We start from the raw sequence: 16,398 nt of genomic DNA on the forward strand, positions 1-16,398 counted from the left end.
TGTATGATAAGAATGAAAAGATAAGAGAACAAAAAAGTACAAGGTTAATATTCAGTAAATATAGATAACATGTAAAAGATGAGAAATCATTAGGTTTGTGATATAGTCAATAATTTCTCAGTTTTAGTCAATGACTATTATATATTAATTGCAACATGACTTCTATGGTTTGTCCTGACATTTTACAGAATCCAATATTAACTAAAGAAATGGTTTCAAAAAGGGGGTGAAGACTGATTTTCTTAGCTTCCTGAATTGAGGAATTCATCAGGAAAACCTTAAGTATACAGATGCACTGTCTGTCCTTCCTGAGTGAAATTACTTAGAATTCTCCCACAATGTGCGCCAAGCACTTCTGATAGAATTGTAACTTCTAGTCAGTTCTGCTGCCTCAACTTTTGCTACTTTTTAAAAGAATATTACTTACTATCTGTAATGATTGGCAACTAATTTTTGTCTACTGACTCAAATTTAATATAATTAAATAAATATACTTTTCAAAAACTATGGACCTTGTCACATGAATTCAAATGAGCTTTTCCGAGTAGCACATAAATTGTTTTGAATTTTCTTAACAAAAATACTGTGTTCCCTTAAATTGATAAATCAGTTTTTCCTTGCAATTATCAGTACTAAAATATAAGCAGTAAAGTGCTGTGTCAATTTTCATCACAAGCAATCACAGTTCAATTAGTGAATTCAGAAGCTTAGTTTCTGTTATTGCTCTTAGAAAAGTGCTTTTTTTTTTTTTAAATTCAAGAGCCTGCTTTAGTTACTCACTTAATTTTTTTATTGATTGCCTGCAGAATGCAAAGCATTGTATCCTTGGATATTTGTAAGGCAATGATTTCAAACTGCTAGTGTTGGGCCATTAGGGGTCATTGATCAGTTTAATCAGTCACAGATCAGCATTTGTTTTTTTTGTAATTATTAGAATAGAAGCCATAAAAGTGCCTGGCATGTAGTGAACATGAATATTATTTTGTGAAATTTTGTCCCCATATATGTATATGTGTTTACTCACAATGTGAATGTATGCTACCATCAAATAAGTTTGAAATACGCTGTTATAAGAGATATAAAGATGAATAAGCACTTTAATGAATTTACAACCTGCTATAATGTTAGTGTAAAAAATTTTTTTTGTTTAGATGAGAAAACACTGAAGACAGATTTTAGGTGTACCTAAGGGTTAGGAAATGATTATGTACTGAAATTAAACAAGTTGACTTGAGCACCATGTATCTATTCCAGTGGTTCTCAGGCTTCAGAGTGCAGAGCAGTAACTTGGGATGTTTGTTAAAAGGCAGGGTTCTGGTTGCCCTGAGAGAGCGATTCAGCAGGTTAGGGCAGCGCTAAGGAGTTTGAATAAGCACCATAAGTGAATCTGATGGATTTCCTCTGGCCACACTGAGAGGACCATTTTTTTGCCTTTGAAGAATATAGCATAGTGATTAATATAAATTCTAGTGAGGCTGCCGGGATGGAATCCAAGTTCATTCTTTTATAAACTCTGTAATAAGAAAGTTATTTAACCCCTCTGGGCCTCGCTCTGCTCATTAGTAAAATAGTATTTACCTCATATAGTTGATGTGAGGTAATCAGCTCAAAATTCTATGAATGTGTTATTATATACTTTGTTTTTACAAGACAAAAAACTTATTCTTGAAAGTTTTTTTGTTTCTTTATGAATGTTTTTATGTCTCAAAAGTTTTCTTATTTTAGATTTTCATTGCTACAATAACTCTTCAAAAATAATTAGGCTACTGCTCTAGGTCAAGAAGTGTTGAGAATTAAGAATAGGATTTTAAAAACAGGTCTGAATTTATCTATGTTGAAGGAAACAAAAGCCTTGTAGAATTAAAATTTTGGTTTGTATGATATTTCCTATTGGTATCTCCTTTTTTCCTACTTATCAAACTAATACATTCTTTTAGAAGTACAGAAAAGTATAAAGAATTTGATTAATAGTTTCAAAATGCATTCCTTCTGCAGCTTCGAGATTGCATCCAGAAGACTTTGAATGAGTGGAGTTCCCAAATCAGCCCAGATTTGGTCAGGGTAAGTGAAATGCGAATGCAGAAATCATGTGGGTCAAAAGGGAAGTAAGTAAACAAAAAAGTTTCTTTCCTCGGTTTTGACAGGGCAGTTGACATAAAACTCCCTGCGGCTGATTTGCTGAGGTTGCAGACTGACCCAGCTTGACGACTCTTCAACCTGACAAGATACTAAGATTCTCTGTGCTATTCCCTCCATAGTTTCTTTGCCATCAGTGTTTTGTTCCAGTTTATATTTGGTGTAGTAGGTCAATGATTATCAAAAATAGTTTTGGTTGGTAGACTACTTTGGTAGTCACTGGAAATCATTTTTAAAATGTATGATTAAATAATAAGGAACTGCGTTTCATTAAATGTTAGTATATGGCTATTATCATAAATGTTAATATACAAAACACCTTCCTGTAAACCAATCTTTGGAATGCAATACAGCTAACAGCTCATAACAAATTACATAGTATGGAAGAAGGCATGTGCTAAAAATACTTACTTGTCCATTGGACATACTGAAAATGTATAATTCTATAGCTGCTAGGCAGAACATTGATTCATAAATTCTGTCAATCTCTCTTTGTCTGAAATGACCATTGATTTATGCCTAATTTGTAAACACTTACCGAGTCCCTGTTGTGTGCATGCAGGGCATTGTGATATGCTCAAGATTCAGAAGAAAGGCCTTATTGCTTACTTTGTTTTAATCTTTCAAATGTAAGTTAATATGTTTCTGATTTCTATGTGTTAGCATTTTATCATTATCCTCATAATTTGTTCATTAATTGTTCATTATAATGTATTGAATGGAGTGGCCTTCACTTTATTTTGTTGCACTGAGAAAAAACATTTTTTTGGCTGACAATTTTGTGATTAATGTAAACAGTTTTTCACATGTCATTATCCAGATAGATAATATTTATTATTTTTCATTGGTTTCTTTTCTAGATAAAATTATGTTTTTCTTCTTCTTTATTTTTTAATCATGCACCCCTCTGAATATCTGCTCAAAACAATACACCTTTTCCCAAAAATGGACACACACCTATACACAGCATTTTGCCTTTAATTTCAGGGCTTTACAAACCTCATAGAAAGAACCCTGTTGTCTAATGGTTTCTCAGCTTCTAAAGTGAACAGCTTTATGAATAGTAGAAGATATTGCAGTTAAGCAGAAACATTAATTTTTATAATATTTATTCTAAATATGTGTTTATTATAGGAGTTTCCAGATGTCTTGGAATGTACTGCATCTCATGCAGTAGAAAAGATAAATCCTGATGAGAGAGAAGAAATGAAAGTTTCTGGTAAAGTCTGGCCTTTATAAATTGTTTTATTAAAGTGAAAGTGATAGTGAGGTTTTGTCAAACATGGGAATAAATCTCTGCCTTTAGTAATGAGTGACTCAGTCACTAAGTATGGAAAGTATATAAATGAATAAAGATTCTTTTTTTTAACATAATGTTTTTCTTAATTCTAAGAGGGAGTTATAGGTAGTCAGTATTACCTACTTTAGTGAAGTCAGATTAGAATTTCAAGTTGCTCTTCTTCATGATTTTCTTATTAGTTTATGTGTTGGACTTCAGAGTAGTAGAAAAATAAGTGGGAGGGAGCAGAAAGAATAAGGGGAAGGCTTAAAAGCAGTGTCTGTCCAAAGCAAGCATCAGCACTCCCTTCCTGGAAAGGTACTAGTAACAAATGACTGAGGTCACTTGGGAGTAGAGAAAGAAGTCTGAGTAACAAGTCATATGTCCAAAAATAAAACACGTATTACACCCATCCAACAGATATAGTAAGAAACTGCTACATTACTCTGCTAGACTCAAGGAATACAAAAATGAAAAGATGCTCTGTTACTGCCCTGAACTTACAATCAGCATAGCATAGTCAGTACAAGCTTGAGCTCTGGATTTAAACTGACTAGACTGAAATTCCTGGGTGTGCAGATTACCGACTAGTATCATCTTGAGCTAACAAGTTATTTAACCTCTCTGAGTCTCAGTTTCCTCATTTATAAAATGAGGATGCATCTGTTTCACAAGCTTCCTTATAAGTTGGATAAGAAAACTCAAGTAAAGCACTTAAAGTACCCAACACACAATAAGTGCTAGGTAGCTATTATTTGTTACCATTTGTAATTGTTGTGGTTGTTGCTATTTTATTATGATTATTGGAATGGGTATGTAAAAGGAGATAGGCAGGGCATTCACTTTTAATGCTAATAATAATAGCTACCGTTTATTGAGTCATGCTTTGTGCCAGGCACTGTTCTCAAAACAACTCTGCAAGGTGAATATATTATCCCCATTGCACAGGTAAACGTTAAGTAACTTGAAAGTTATCTTACAGCCAGTAAGTGGTTGAACCAGGAGAAAAACCCAGGTATGTTTGACTTCAAAAACCCTTTTCTTTCTGTTGTTTCATACAGGAAAGTAAAAGCGACATTCTTCCTGCCATTGATTGTAATTCATCATGGTATAGATCCATCTTTGATCTCTCAGAGTTGTCCTGCAATTCCAGGAGGGCTTGAGATTTTTGATAGGCATAAAAATTCTCCCTACCTGAAAGGTTTTCCTCTCTCTAATGCCTCATCTTTTTGAGAGAGGAGGCAATTTCAGACAGCATTAAGTGTGTGGCCTAAGGAAGGTGGTGGAGAGGGTTTTCGTAGAAGATAATTATGGGAGCTAAGTTTAGGCCCAGAGTGAAGCTGTGATGATTTTTAACTGGGGAAATAATGTAAGGAAAACAGTGTTTTAGAAAGATTGTCTAGCAGTAGAAAGAAAGGGACAAATAGAACAAATGTGTTAAATGCCAGGCACTTTATATTAGACTATGTCACTGACTGTTTCTTTCCATTCCCTTTTTTGATTTTTCTCTTTTTGCTCTCCTGCTACCCCAACCTATTTGTCTAGAATGATTTTTGAACAGTGAGTTTGCATAAAGTAAATATATACATATAAGGTTGAGTTTAAATCAAGACAAAGCCTCAGTCTTATAAATTTAGAAAACTATTCAACTTCTCAGGTAATCAAAGAAATAACAGTCCTGCACAAGTATATATTGTACCTACTAAATTAGCAAAAAATATGTTTTTTAATAATAGCATCCAATATCACTAGAAGAGCAACAGTTGAATGTTAGTGGTTTGGTAAACTGGTACAAATCTTTTATAAAGTAGAATGGTAAATAAAACTGAACAAAATTCACAAAAAAAGGTCATATCTCTTGACTCATACTCACATTCCTGACAATTTATTTTTGGAAAATGACTCAACATGAAGTTGAACAAAAATTACCAAGATTTTTTTTTAGCATTGTATGTGATAGGAAAAAACCAGGTTATTCAATACGCAGGAAATTATTTAGTAAATAATATGCTACCAGAATTACAGAATAACATTCAGCCATTAAAAATGAGTATGTAAAATTATACATTAAAAAACACAAAATACACAGAAATGTTAACTGTCACTGCTTTGGATGGTGAGACTGTTGGCAATTCGTTTTGGTCTTGTTACATTTATAAGTTTTCCTCATTTCAAGAGTGAGCACATTACTATGATAAAAAAAATTTAAGATAACTAAATATTATATAGAAATGTAAAAAAATATTTATTACGTAAAGTTAAACCAAAAAGAAGTAAAAACAACTGTTATATTCTGCTTCCATATCAAGAACTGGAAGATAATATGGAAAAATGAAAATCATTGTATTAGGAAGATGGGATTGTGGGTTTGTTTGTTTCAATTTTCTTCTCAATATAAACAATTTTAATTTAGTCTTTAGAGATTTTAGTTTATTGGAAAAAGTAAATAATTATCATTCTCATAAAAATATACATTTCAGGTAATTTAAGCTTCCATGTTTATTTGAGCTGCCTTCTAATAAATGGGAAATTAATATTTGCTTTTTTGTTTTGCCAAACAGATATTTGTTGACAAGTGGCATATAATTAAAGAATTATAGTGGATATATACTTTTATGTCCTAAAATGAAAACCATTTTCAAGTTATTTGAATAGGGAGAAAACCTAATTCATTCAGGATTGTCTGTCATCTTGTTTAGTATTTTAGCAATATTAATACTATATATGTCATAGACTGTGTACCCATATATACTAATTGGATTTGTTTTCTTTGTTACCCAGCAAAACTGTTCATTGTAGGATCAAACTCTTCATCATCAACTAGAAATGCAGTTGACATGGGTAAGCAAAAATTTAACTTTTTATCTTATAGTGGACTTCAAATTAGTGCAGATATATCAATTACAACTTTTATTTGGGCTGAGACAGGAAATAAAATGAGCTGATTGCAGTTTAACCATTTAAAGTTCTAACCTAATTTCTTAATTATGATTTCTGTGGATTCATATTTGACTTACATAGGATCATATTTTGATAATATAAGAAGTGTAAAATATAATTAAATACTAATTCTCTGCTTGGGGATAGACGTTTTCCTTAATCATATTCTTAGCCTCCCACTTACCGGTTTAGCACTCTAGATGAGATACCAAAAACAAAAGATACGTTTTGTATCTATTTTCCACAGTCTAATGTGTTTTTGTGGTGTTATAGTTACTCAAACTTTTTCTTTTAAAGCATTCTTTCAGTATTTATGTATGTTGAAAACTTAAATAATTGATTCTTTAATCTAACTGTGAAGTGAACAATAATCATTTAAAATGTGCCATTAAATTATTTTTTGTAGAAGTAAGTTAAGAAGTTATCTGCCTCTATAAATACATATTCAGTTCTTCAGATTCTCAAGCTTATGTTTTACTATGACTACTTGTCAGAATATTGGGTCAGAATTCTTGTACTCATCCATATGAGATACTAATGAACAAAGAAAATTGGAAAAGTTAGTTTTAGGAAGATAAGGAAACACCAAAAATTCCTGGTGCCTATGAAACAAAAAGGAAGACTGTTCTCCAGAAAGAGGAGCCTCTAATTGCTTTGAGTTCCTAGGAGAAAAGGCCGGTCAAAAAACCCACTTCTCTTGAGACCTGGTAGGTTTGTATAGGTTAGTGTGAAATAGCGACATATCCCAAAGTAATTTGGGCAGAGAATAAAAATATATATGCAGGGTCCCCCTGAGGAGCTGGGGGGAAATGCAGAAGTGTTAGACTTCCTCACCTGAATTGTTGCTGATGTTCTCACAAACATTGAGGACTAACTGTTTGGTATGCCGAACCCTCTATCTTGGGGCTTGCCCTTACGAAGCTCATTACTGCAAAGGAGAGGCTAAACCTTATAATTGTGCCTAAGAGTTTCCCCTGAGTGCCTCTTTGTTGCTCAGATGTGACCCTCTCTTTCTAGCTAAGCCCCTCAGCAGGTGAACTCACTGCTCTCCCCACTACATGAGAACTAATTCCCAGGGGTGTAAATCTCCCTGTCACCACAGGATATGACTCCCAGGGATGAATCTGGACCTGGCATCGTGGGATTGAGAACATCTTCTTGACCAAAAGGGGGATGTGAAATGAAACAAAATAAAGTTTCAGTGGCTGAGAGATTTCAAATGGAGTCGACAGGTCACTCTGGTGGACACTCTTACACGCTGTATAGATAACCCTTTATAGGTTTTAATGTATTGAAATAGCTAGAAGTAAATACCTGAAACTATCAGACTTCAACCCAGTAGCCTGGACTCTTGAAAACTGTTGTATAACAATGTAGCTTACAAGGGGTGACAGTGTGATTATGAAAACTTTGTGGATCACACTTCCTTTATCCAGTGTACAGATAGATGAGTAGAAAAATGGGGACAAAAACTAAATGAAGAATACGGTGGGATGGGGGGGGTGATTTGGGTGTTCTTTTTTACTGTTATTTTTTATTCTTATTCTTTCTGGTAAAAGGAAAATGTTCAAAAATAGATTAGGGTGATGAAGGCACAACTATCTAATGATTTTGTGAACAGTTGATTGTACACCATGGATGATTGTATGGTATGTGAACATATCTCAATAAAACTGAATTTAATTAAAAAAAACACTTCTCTGCCACACAGAGCACACAGATGAATGTGTAATTTTTTTTTAAAGAAAGAGTTTTAAATGAGAGATAAACTATGAAACTGAACACAATAATCTGTTATATAGAGAACTATTGAACAATTTGGACAGAATTCAGTGGAGTACTTTGAGGACATTTGGTGGGCTACTTTGAGGACATTAGAAATACTTGTTTTATTATGTAACGTGTTTATCCTCTTTGTGTTTTTGTTTTGTTTTTGTTTTTCCACATCAGCCTGTTCAGTCCTTGGAGTTGCACAGCTAGATTCTGTGATCATTGCTTCACCTCCTATTGAAGATGGAGTTAATCTTTCCTTGGAGCATTTGCAGCCTTACTGGGAGGAACTGGAAAACTTAGTTCAGAACAAAAAGATTGTTGCTATTGGTACCTCTGATCTAGATAAAACACAGTTGGAGCAGCTGTATCGGTGGGCACAGGTAAAGGGCAGTTCGATCATCAGCACTCTGGGGAAGGAGCCTGCCTTTTACAGTCTTTGCTGCGTACTGTTGAGTACCATGCACACAGTGGTCACTCACTGTGGGGTGACTTTTCCAAATGTGGGAATTTTGAAGCAGGCTTGATCCAAAGTATTGGTTTTGCTTTTTGAAAAATGTATGTCTACATGAACTTTACAGTAATCCCATTTAAATTGAGTGATCAAAAACACTAGAAAATGTGTGTTGAAGCATTTTTAGCCAAAAGGTTTGAAGCTGTTTCCTTCAGTTTTACTTATGTGATTAAAAAAAAAATACTACATTTTCTAGATGGCTCGTATTTCCTAAATAAGGAAATACCGTATATAACAAATATTTTGCTGACTTATATTTAAAGAAATAAGACTCTCAGTTCATACAGCTTGATGTGGAATGGGTGTAGCAAATTAACCACCCCTACCCTCTGATCTAATAACCTACAAAATTGTTAAGGGAGTTGCTTATTAGTATTTTGCCTTTACGCTCTGTATTTTTCTTTGTTTTTTTTTCTCTTTTTTTAAATTTTAATTTTTTTAATTTTATTTTGAAATAATTTCAAAGTTATAGGAACAGTTGCAAAAACAATACAAACCCCATACACACAACTCCAGCATACCCTGACCCCCCTCCCCCGATACCCCGATCCACCAACTTTAACATCCTGTCGCACCACCATTTCTTTCTTTCCCTCCCTCCCTATCATCCATCATCTGTTGCTCTGTCTTCTGAACATATGAGAGCAAGCTGCACACATCCTTGAACAAACACGATAATTCACATAGACAATTCCCATAAACAAGAACATTCTTTTATGCAATCCCATTAAGTGCAGCTAATAAGTTCAAGAAATTCAACATTGATGCAAAGCTTATATTCTATATTTCCTTTTTTTTTTCTTTTTTTTTTCTTATGTCTCAACTGTCTCAACTCCCTTTGAGCCTCCTATCCTCCATCCTCAGATCCCATCCAGGATCATCCTTGGCATTCAATTGTCATCTATTTAGACTGTCTTTTTTTTTTTTTTTCAATTGTGGAAACATATATACAGCCTAAATCTTCCTATTCCACCCCCTCCCTAGTATTCCGTTAGTGGGATTAATCACATTTAGAATGTTGTAATGCTATCACCTTCCCACATTCCATTACTAGAAATTTCCCTTCACCTCAAACAACAACCCTACACTCATTTCTTAACTCCCCATTGCCCCTTCCCCCACTTCACATAACCCATACTCTACTTTTCATCTCTATGGTCATATTCTCTGATAATTTCTTTGTTTTTACTGTGGGGCTTAAATTTAACCTCTTAAATCCATAACAATCTTGTTTTTCTTTGATACCGACTTAACTTCAATAGGACATGTAAACTATGTTCCTATACTCCTCCATTCCCCCACCTTTATATAGTTCTTGTCAAAAATTACATATTTTACATTGAGTCCAAAACAACTGATTTGTCATTAGAGTTTGTGTATTTTATATCATGTAGGAAGTAAATAGTGGAGTTACAAATAAAAAATTATTGACTTCTATTTGTATTCCATTGTGGTCAGAGAATGTGCTTTGAATATATTCAATTGTTTTTGTTTTTGTTTTTTTTTTAATTTATTGAGGCTTGTTTTATGTTCCAGCATATGGTCTATTCTGGAGAAAGATCTGTGATCAGTAGAGAAAAATGTGTGTCCTGGTGATTTGGGATGTAAGGTTCTATATATGTCTGTTAAAATTCTCTATCTCTCTCTCTCCTTTGTTTCTCTGTTGGTAGGGCTCCCTTTAGTATCTGAAGTAGGGCAAGTCTTTTATTGGCAAAATTTCTCAGCATTTGTTTCTGAAAAATTTAAGCTCTCACTCAAATTTGAAGGAGAGTTTTGCTAGATAAAGTATTCTTGGTTGGAAATTTTTCTCTCTCAGAATTTTAAATATGTCATGCCGCTGCCTTCTTGCCTCCATGGTGACCGCTGAGTAATCACTACTTAGTCTTATGTTGTTTCCTTTGTATGTGGTGAATTGCTTTTCTCTTGCTGCTTTCAGAACTTGCTCCTTCTCTTCAGTATTTGACAGTCTGGTCAGAATATGTCTTGGAGTGGGTTTATTTGGATTTATTCTATTTGGAGTTTGCTGGGCATTTATGCTTTGTGTATTTATATTGTGTAGAAGGTTGGGGAAGTTTTATTTTTTCCTGCATTCTTTCTTTTGTTCTTTCATTTTCTGTTCTGTGGTCCTCTAGGACACTGAGTCATTGTTCAGCTTCCTCTAATCTTGTATTATGAGTATCCAGAGTCTTTTTAATTTGGCCAACAGTTTCTTTTATTTCCGTAAGATCTTCTATTTTTTTATTTACTCTTGCAAATTCTTCTTTATGCTCTTCTAGGGTCTTCTTTATGTCCTTTATATACTGTGCCATGCTCTCGTTCTTTGATTGTAGTCCTTTGATTAATTGCGCCAAGTACTGTGTCTCTTCTGATATTTTTATTTGGGTGTTTGGGATTGGGTTCTCCAAAAATCATCTGGTTTTATCATATGCTTTAAGATTTTCTGTTGTTTTTGGCATCTTGGCATTTGCTTTGCTTGATAGGGTTCTTTCAAGTTGTAAAAACTACAACTTGTGGGGCATGTGTCTGCGTGGTTAGGGAGGCAGGGTGGCTTTAATAATCAAACCTCCCAGGTGTTCCCGGAGATTCAAGTCTGTTGCAAGAGTTTAAGACTTCATTTCAGTTTTGCCCCAGATTTTCTCTGCCGCTGACCCAGAAGTCCCTGGCATTGACGTAGCATCTCTGGGTTTTCCGAGCAGGCCCCCCTTCTCAGCTGTGATCTTCTAGGACCTCTGCTGAGGGAAGGCTGTGCTACGTCACAAGTGCGCGCCGTCCCTCAAGGGAAGCCCCGGGCCTCCGGGCCGTGCAGGGATACTCCCAGCCTGATGCAAAGATGGCTGAATGGGGCGTCTCCGCCCCCCCCACTTTTGCACAGCTCCGCCTTCCCAGCTCTGGGACAGCTAGCTGTGTATGCACCCAAGGCCACTGTCCATGGCCGATATTGTGGCGTGTGCACGGTGCCGTGAGATACGCTCCCCATCACACTGGGTTTCCTGATGCAGCTCTGAGGTGTGAGTACAGCCCCAGGCAGGAGTGTCTCCAGCCCGCTGGGGAGCCAGCTGCAAGCAGCATGGTTTCTTCCTCCTTTTGGCTCTCCCCTCTGCCCCCCTGGCCCTGAGGGAATCAGCAGCGGTCTATCCTCCAGGCCAGACACTGAGAGGTTGGCACAGCCCGCTCCTGCCGTGCTTCACTGCATGGTTCTCACTGTCATAACTGCAGCTGCTCCTAGGTGTTTTGTTTTTTTTTTTTTTAAAGAACTAGTCCGTCTCCAAATGCCAACTCCCAGTTTCTCCATACCGCAGCACGGCTGCGGGACTTTTAGCCAGCTTACTCACTCATTTCAGAATGCAGACCCCTGGTTTCACCAAGTACACCATCCCTGTGGTTTTAGCAGACCTTGTCTAGCTGGTGCATCACTGGAACTGGTGTTCTGGGTCACTTTCTGGTTTTTATCTAGTATTTTTCACGGAGGTGTTTTTTTGCCCTATCTCACCTAGCTGCCATCTTAGGTTCTCCTCTTTATTTGTTTTTTACTTCATCCTCAGCCTTCTCCATTTCAGAGCTTTCGGAGTTTGGTGTGGACAGGAAGATTCTAGAGAAAGTGTTGCTGCTTCTCCCTTGACTTTGTGATACCCAGAATGTGACCAAAATACTGGAGATACTTGGGTAGTGCAGACTGTGTATCTGAATGAATCAGTGCAGCTATTGGAAGTCATTTAATTCTTCTTTTTAAAAATGTACCCAATTAATAGCCATATTTTATAATATTTTAACATTAGGCATACTTAGATATTTGATCCTTTCTGCCTTTAAGACATACTGCCTCTGTAGCAGGAGCCATCACACTTAGAATTCTATGTTTGTTTTCAAGCAGATATGTTAGATTGCTAAATAGTTCCAGGGGAAGCTTTTTTTGTAATGTAGTACTATGTTGGCTTTTTCCCCATACTAGAGCTCTTTTTCCTGTCTTCATTACCACTAACATGGATTAGAAAAGCATATATTAATACATATATTCATGTAAAAATATAAGCTTTAAGCACTATAGGATGTGATTTTTCATATGTTCTGAAATTGAAGTCTTTTATTACTGCTTTCTGTGTTTTTTGTTTTTTGTTTTTTTGTATTACTTAATTTAGTATACGTAAGTCAGGAGTTTTGTTTTGTTTTGTTTTTACTTCTAGGTAAAACCAAATAGTAACCAAGTTAATCTTGCCTCCTGCTGTGTGATGCCACCTGATTTGACTGCGTTTGCTAAACGATTTGACATACAGCTGTTGACTCATAATGATCCAAAAGGTAAGACTGATATTTTCATTTATAGATACTGATCATGAGTTTTTTGTCTTACAAAAAGCTACCTTTTAAAATTTAATTTTTAATTGTGTGCAGTGATAAATATACAATGCTATTATCTAGACCTATTCTTAGTGGTTTTTTCAAAATTTATATGCCCATGTTTTATTTTCAAAAGCTTTATTTTTGTTTTTTGTATCAATGGGGAAAAAAATGAAGGAAAAGTTTCCTGAATATCCTTTTGCTAAAGTTTGCAAATACTAATTCACAAAGAAACAAATTTTAAGACATTCCAGATAGTTTCATATATAATCTCATCTGGTACCACAAAGATTGGACCAAAGAGCAGCCTAATTAAAAAGAATGACTGTCTGGAAAAAGATTCAGATAAAATTTAATTCAAAACTTAATAAGCATACTAGGATAGTGATAATTGATTAAGTAGTCTGTTAATCATAAATATATAGGATGTCTGTTTTGTGTTAATCAGAAACATATGATTAATGAGAATGGCTCATCTTCCCTCTATAGAATAATTTTTATCAACATTTTAAAAAATAACTGGAAAGATGGGGAAGAGAATGTTTAACTTAACTTGCAAAGATAAATGTTTCATAAGTTAGGAATGTCTTCAGAGGGTTTTAATCTTCATGGATCCAAAATCTCAATGACAGCTTTTTTTAGAGATCCTAGTTTAATAAATATTGGGGAAAATTATATTTTTCAGATGATTTTGGGAGAAAAAACACTCAGCTTTTAATTCCTTGTTTAAAAAGATGATATAATATTGACAGTTTTACTTAATTTGTTCATTTTTAGAATGTTTATGAATGATCTGTTAAGACTTTGTGCTATTTTTTAGCTGTCTGCCCCTTTCTGTTTGGTTTTATATTTTGCTTTTTTTTTTTTTTTTTATCAGTTTCATAGCAGTAGCAATAATAGGAGGAGGAATTTTAATAGCTATTTTTCCTTGAATGCCAGGCATCATCATGCTATATGCCTCAGAAATTAGCTAGAATCCTCACAACAGCTGAAACTAGGTATTTTGTTGATGAAGAAATAAAGCTTTAGAGTTTAAGAAACTCACCAGGGTCTCCCAGCTGGCAGAGGGCAAGTGTGAATTTGGATGTAGGTTTCTGGCTGTATTTGGAGCCTTTCTCCCTATACTATACTACCTCTCTGATTTGAGTGTTACAGTATTTCAGACTGAAACCTTTACTTTCTTATCAGTGTCCATTTAAATGATCGAGACTAGGAGAATCATTTGCCCTGTCCTTATTCCCTGTAGTGCTTTCACAAGTAAATAGATTGATTAAAAAAAAAAAGTCATATTAGTGAGAATCTAACAAAGAATTGTTATGCAGATTTTTTGTGAAATATAAATCATTTAAATTTTAATTTTCCATATGATGACAGATGTCATATATCTGTTTACTTTTGGGGAGCTCTTCAGGCAGTGATTATTGCCAACAGCTGATGAACCTGTACCTCCTTCTAGCTCCACTTGAAGAAAACTCAGTTCTTGTTCCAGTATGAAAGGAAATAGGGAAGACTTAAGATTGTAATATTTTATTTCCATATATGTAAATGTTGGCATTTAAATTATGTGCTAATACATCACTGCAGTGGCACAATATATTGCATATGTATATAAGGAGAGAGGGTTTCTTTTTATGTTTTTATGTTACTGATATAATTTGAAACCTGGGTGTCTTTTATTTTAATTGTAAAGCTTTTGGTTAGAATATATACGCTGCTCCTGGGTATACCATTAACAAATCTTCAAACATTTTAGTCTTGAGTGAAGGAATTCTTCTCTTAAAAGATTTGTAGCGTTCATTAATTCTAAAGAGGGTGTTTTTATGTGCCAGGCACAGTTTTGCCTGCTGGGTATACAAAAGTTAAAGACATTGTTCCCACCCTCACAGAAATCACTCTGGTGACATAAGAGATAGTAAATAATTGTCTCACAGTATGACAGCAGTGGAAGTATTTACAGGATATTAAGAGAGGGTGATCATCTCTGCCTTCTGTGTTTGGGATGCATGGGCATTTTTCCCCAGTCCTAAGGATCAGGATCTTTGTTGTAGCAGAGGCACAGGCAGCAGCAGTAGCAGCAGAGGTATTTGAGGGTCTTGGTGAGCCATCTGCTCTTACGAGTAAAGACCTCAGCATGCCACATAATGGCAGCTTTTTTCCCTCTCTTTTCTCTCTCTCTCTTTTTTTTTTTTAGTGATGGCTCTTTCTTGAGCAACCACCCATTGTGCCTGTATATTGCACAGGATATAGTCTTTCCCTACAGAAATGGGGCCAACACCTGTTTGAGACATAAAACCACTTGGTCACAGGATAAGTGTGAGTCTTTCCTCTGAGCCAAGCATCAGTCATAGCATATGCATTCTAAGACACACAGATAGGTGGGGCTGAGACACACAACCCAGGCCCACCTTAAAGTGGGCCCAATACCATATTCCTAAACCCCAGATATTGAAACTTCAATCTTGGGTCGGCTAAATCTATAATAAAGGCTTGGTAGGACTTGTCAGTGCAGCACAGCTATTTTCAGTGTAAAACTCAGTGGCTTAATTAATTTACAATGGTGTTCTACCATTACCACCTTCCATTACCAAAACTTTTCATTACCCCAGACAGAAACTTTATGCCCATTAAGCAATAACTTCCTGTTACCACCTCTACCCAGCCCCTGGTCGCCTCTAATATACTTTTTGTTTCTATGAATTTGCTTATTCCAGATATTTCATATAAGTGTCTGGCTTATTTTACTTAACGTAATGTTTTCAACGTTCATCCATGTTGTAGCAGAACTTTTCCTTTTCACATCTGAATATATTCTATTGTGTGTGTGTGTGTGTGTGTGTGTAAACATATATACCACATTTTGTTTATCCAGTCATCCATTGATGGACATTTGTGTTGTTTCTACCTTTTGGCTATTGTGAATAATGCCGCTGTGAACACTGGTCTACAATACCTGTTTGAGTCACTGTTTTCAATTCTCTTGGGTATAAGAGTAGAACTGCTGGTTCATATGGTACTTTTATGTTTAACTTTTTGAGAACTGCCAAACTTTTCCACAGTGATTGTACCATTTTACATTTCCGCCAACAATGCATGAAGGTCCCTACTTCTCCACCTCCTTACCAGCACTTACTTTCCGTTTTGTTCTTCGTGTCTTTTTGGATAATATCCATTTTATTGGGTGTGAAGTGGCATCTTATTGTGGTTTGAATTTCCATTTCCCTAATGACTAATGATGTTGAGCATCTTTTCATGTTCTTATTGGCCATTTGTATACCTTTTTTTGGAGAAATATCTTATTCAAATCCTTTGCCCAGTTTTTTAATTGGGTTGTTTGTCTTTTTGTTGATCTTTTGTTGTTTATAAATACTTGCCTACATTGTGAAGTACTTTTGTTATTGTATTTAACACTTGAATTTTGAATTTT

The 16,398-nt window shown here is 35.2% G+C and overlaps 1 protein-coding gene across 5 annotated transcripts in view; it reads left to right on the forward strand.

Moving 5' to 3' along the window:
- Positions 1 to 16,398, forward strand: part of GCLM (glutamate-cysteine ligase modifier subunit) — a 30,623-nt gene that overhangs the window by 2,644 nt on the left and 11,581 nt on the right. For 3 of the 5 annotated variants that reach the window (XM_037826603.1, XM_037826605.1, XM_037826602.1), the window contains exons 2-6: positions 1,996 to 2,061; positions 3,271 to 3,355; positions 6,197 to 6,256; positions 8,306 to 8,508; positions 12,821 to 12,935. In XM_037826603.1, the coding sequence (XP_037682531.1) occupies positions 1,996 to 2,061; positions 3,271 to 3,355; positions 6,197 to 6,256; positions 8,306 to 8,508; positions 12,821 to 12,935 (529 nt within the window). The other 2 variants (XM_037826604.1, XM_037826606.1) reach the window with 2 other exon arrangements.

Source organism: Choloepus didactylus, chromosome 2 (assembly GCF_015220235.1).
Source record: "Choloepus didactylus isolate mChoDid1 chromosome 2, mChoDid1.pri, whole genome shotgun sequence".
Classification (NCBI taxonomy): Eukaryota; Metazoa; Chordata; class Mammalia; order Pilosa; family Megalonychidae; genus Choloepus; species Choloepus didactylus.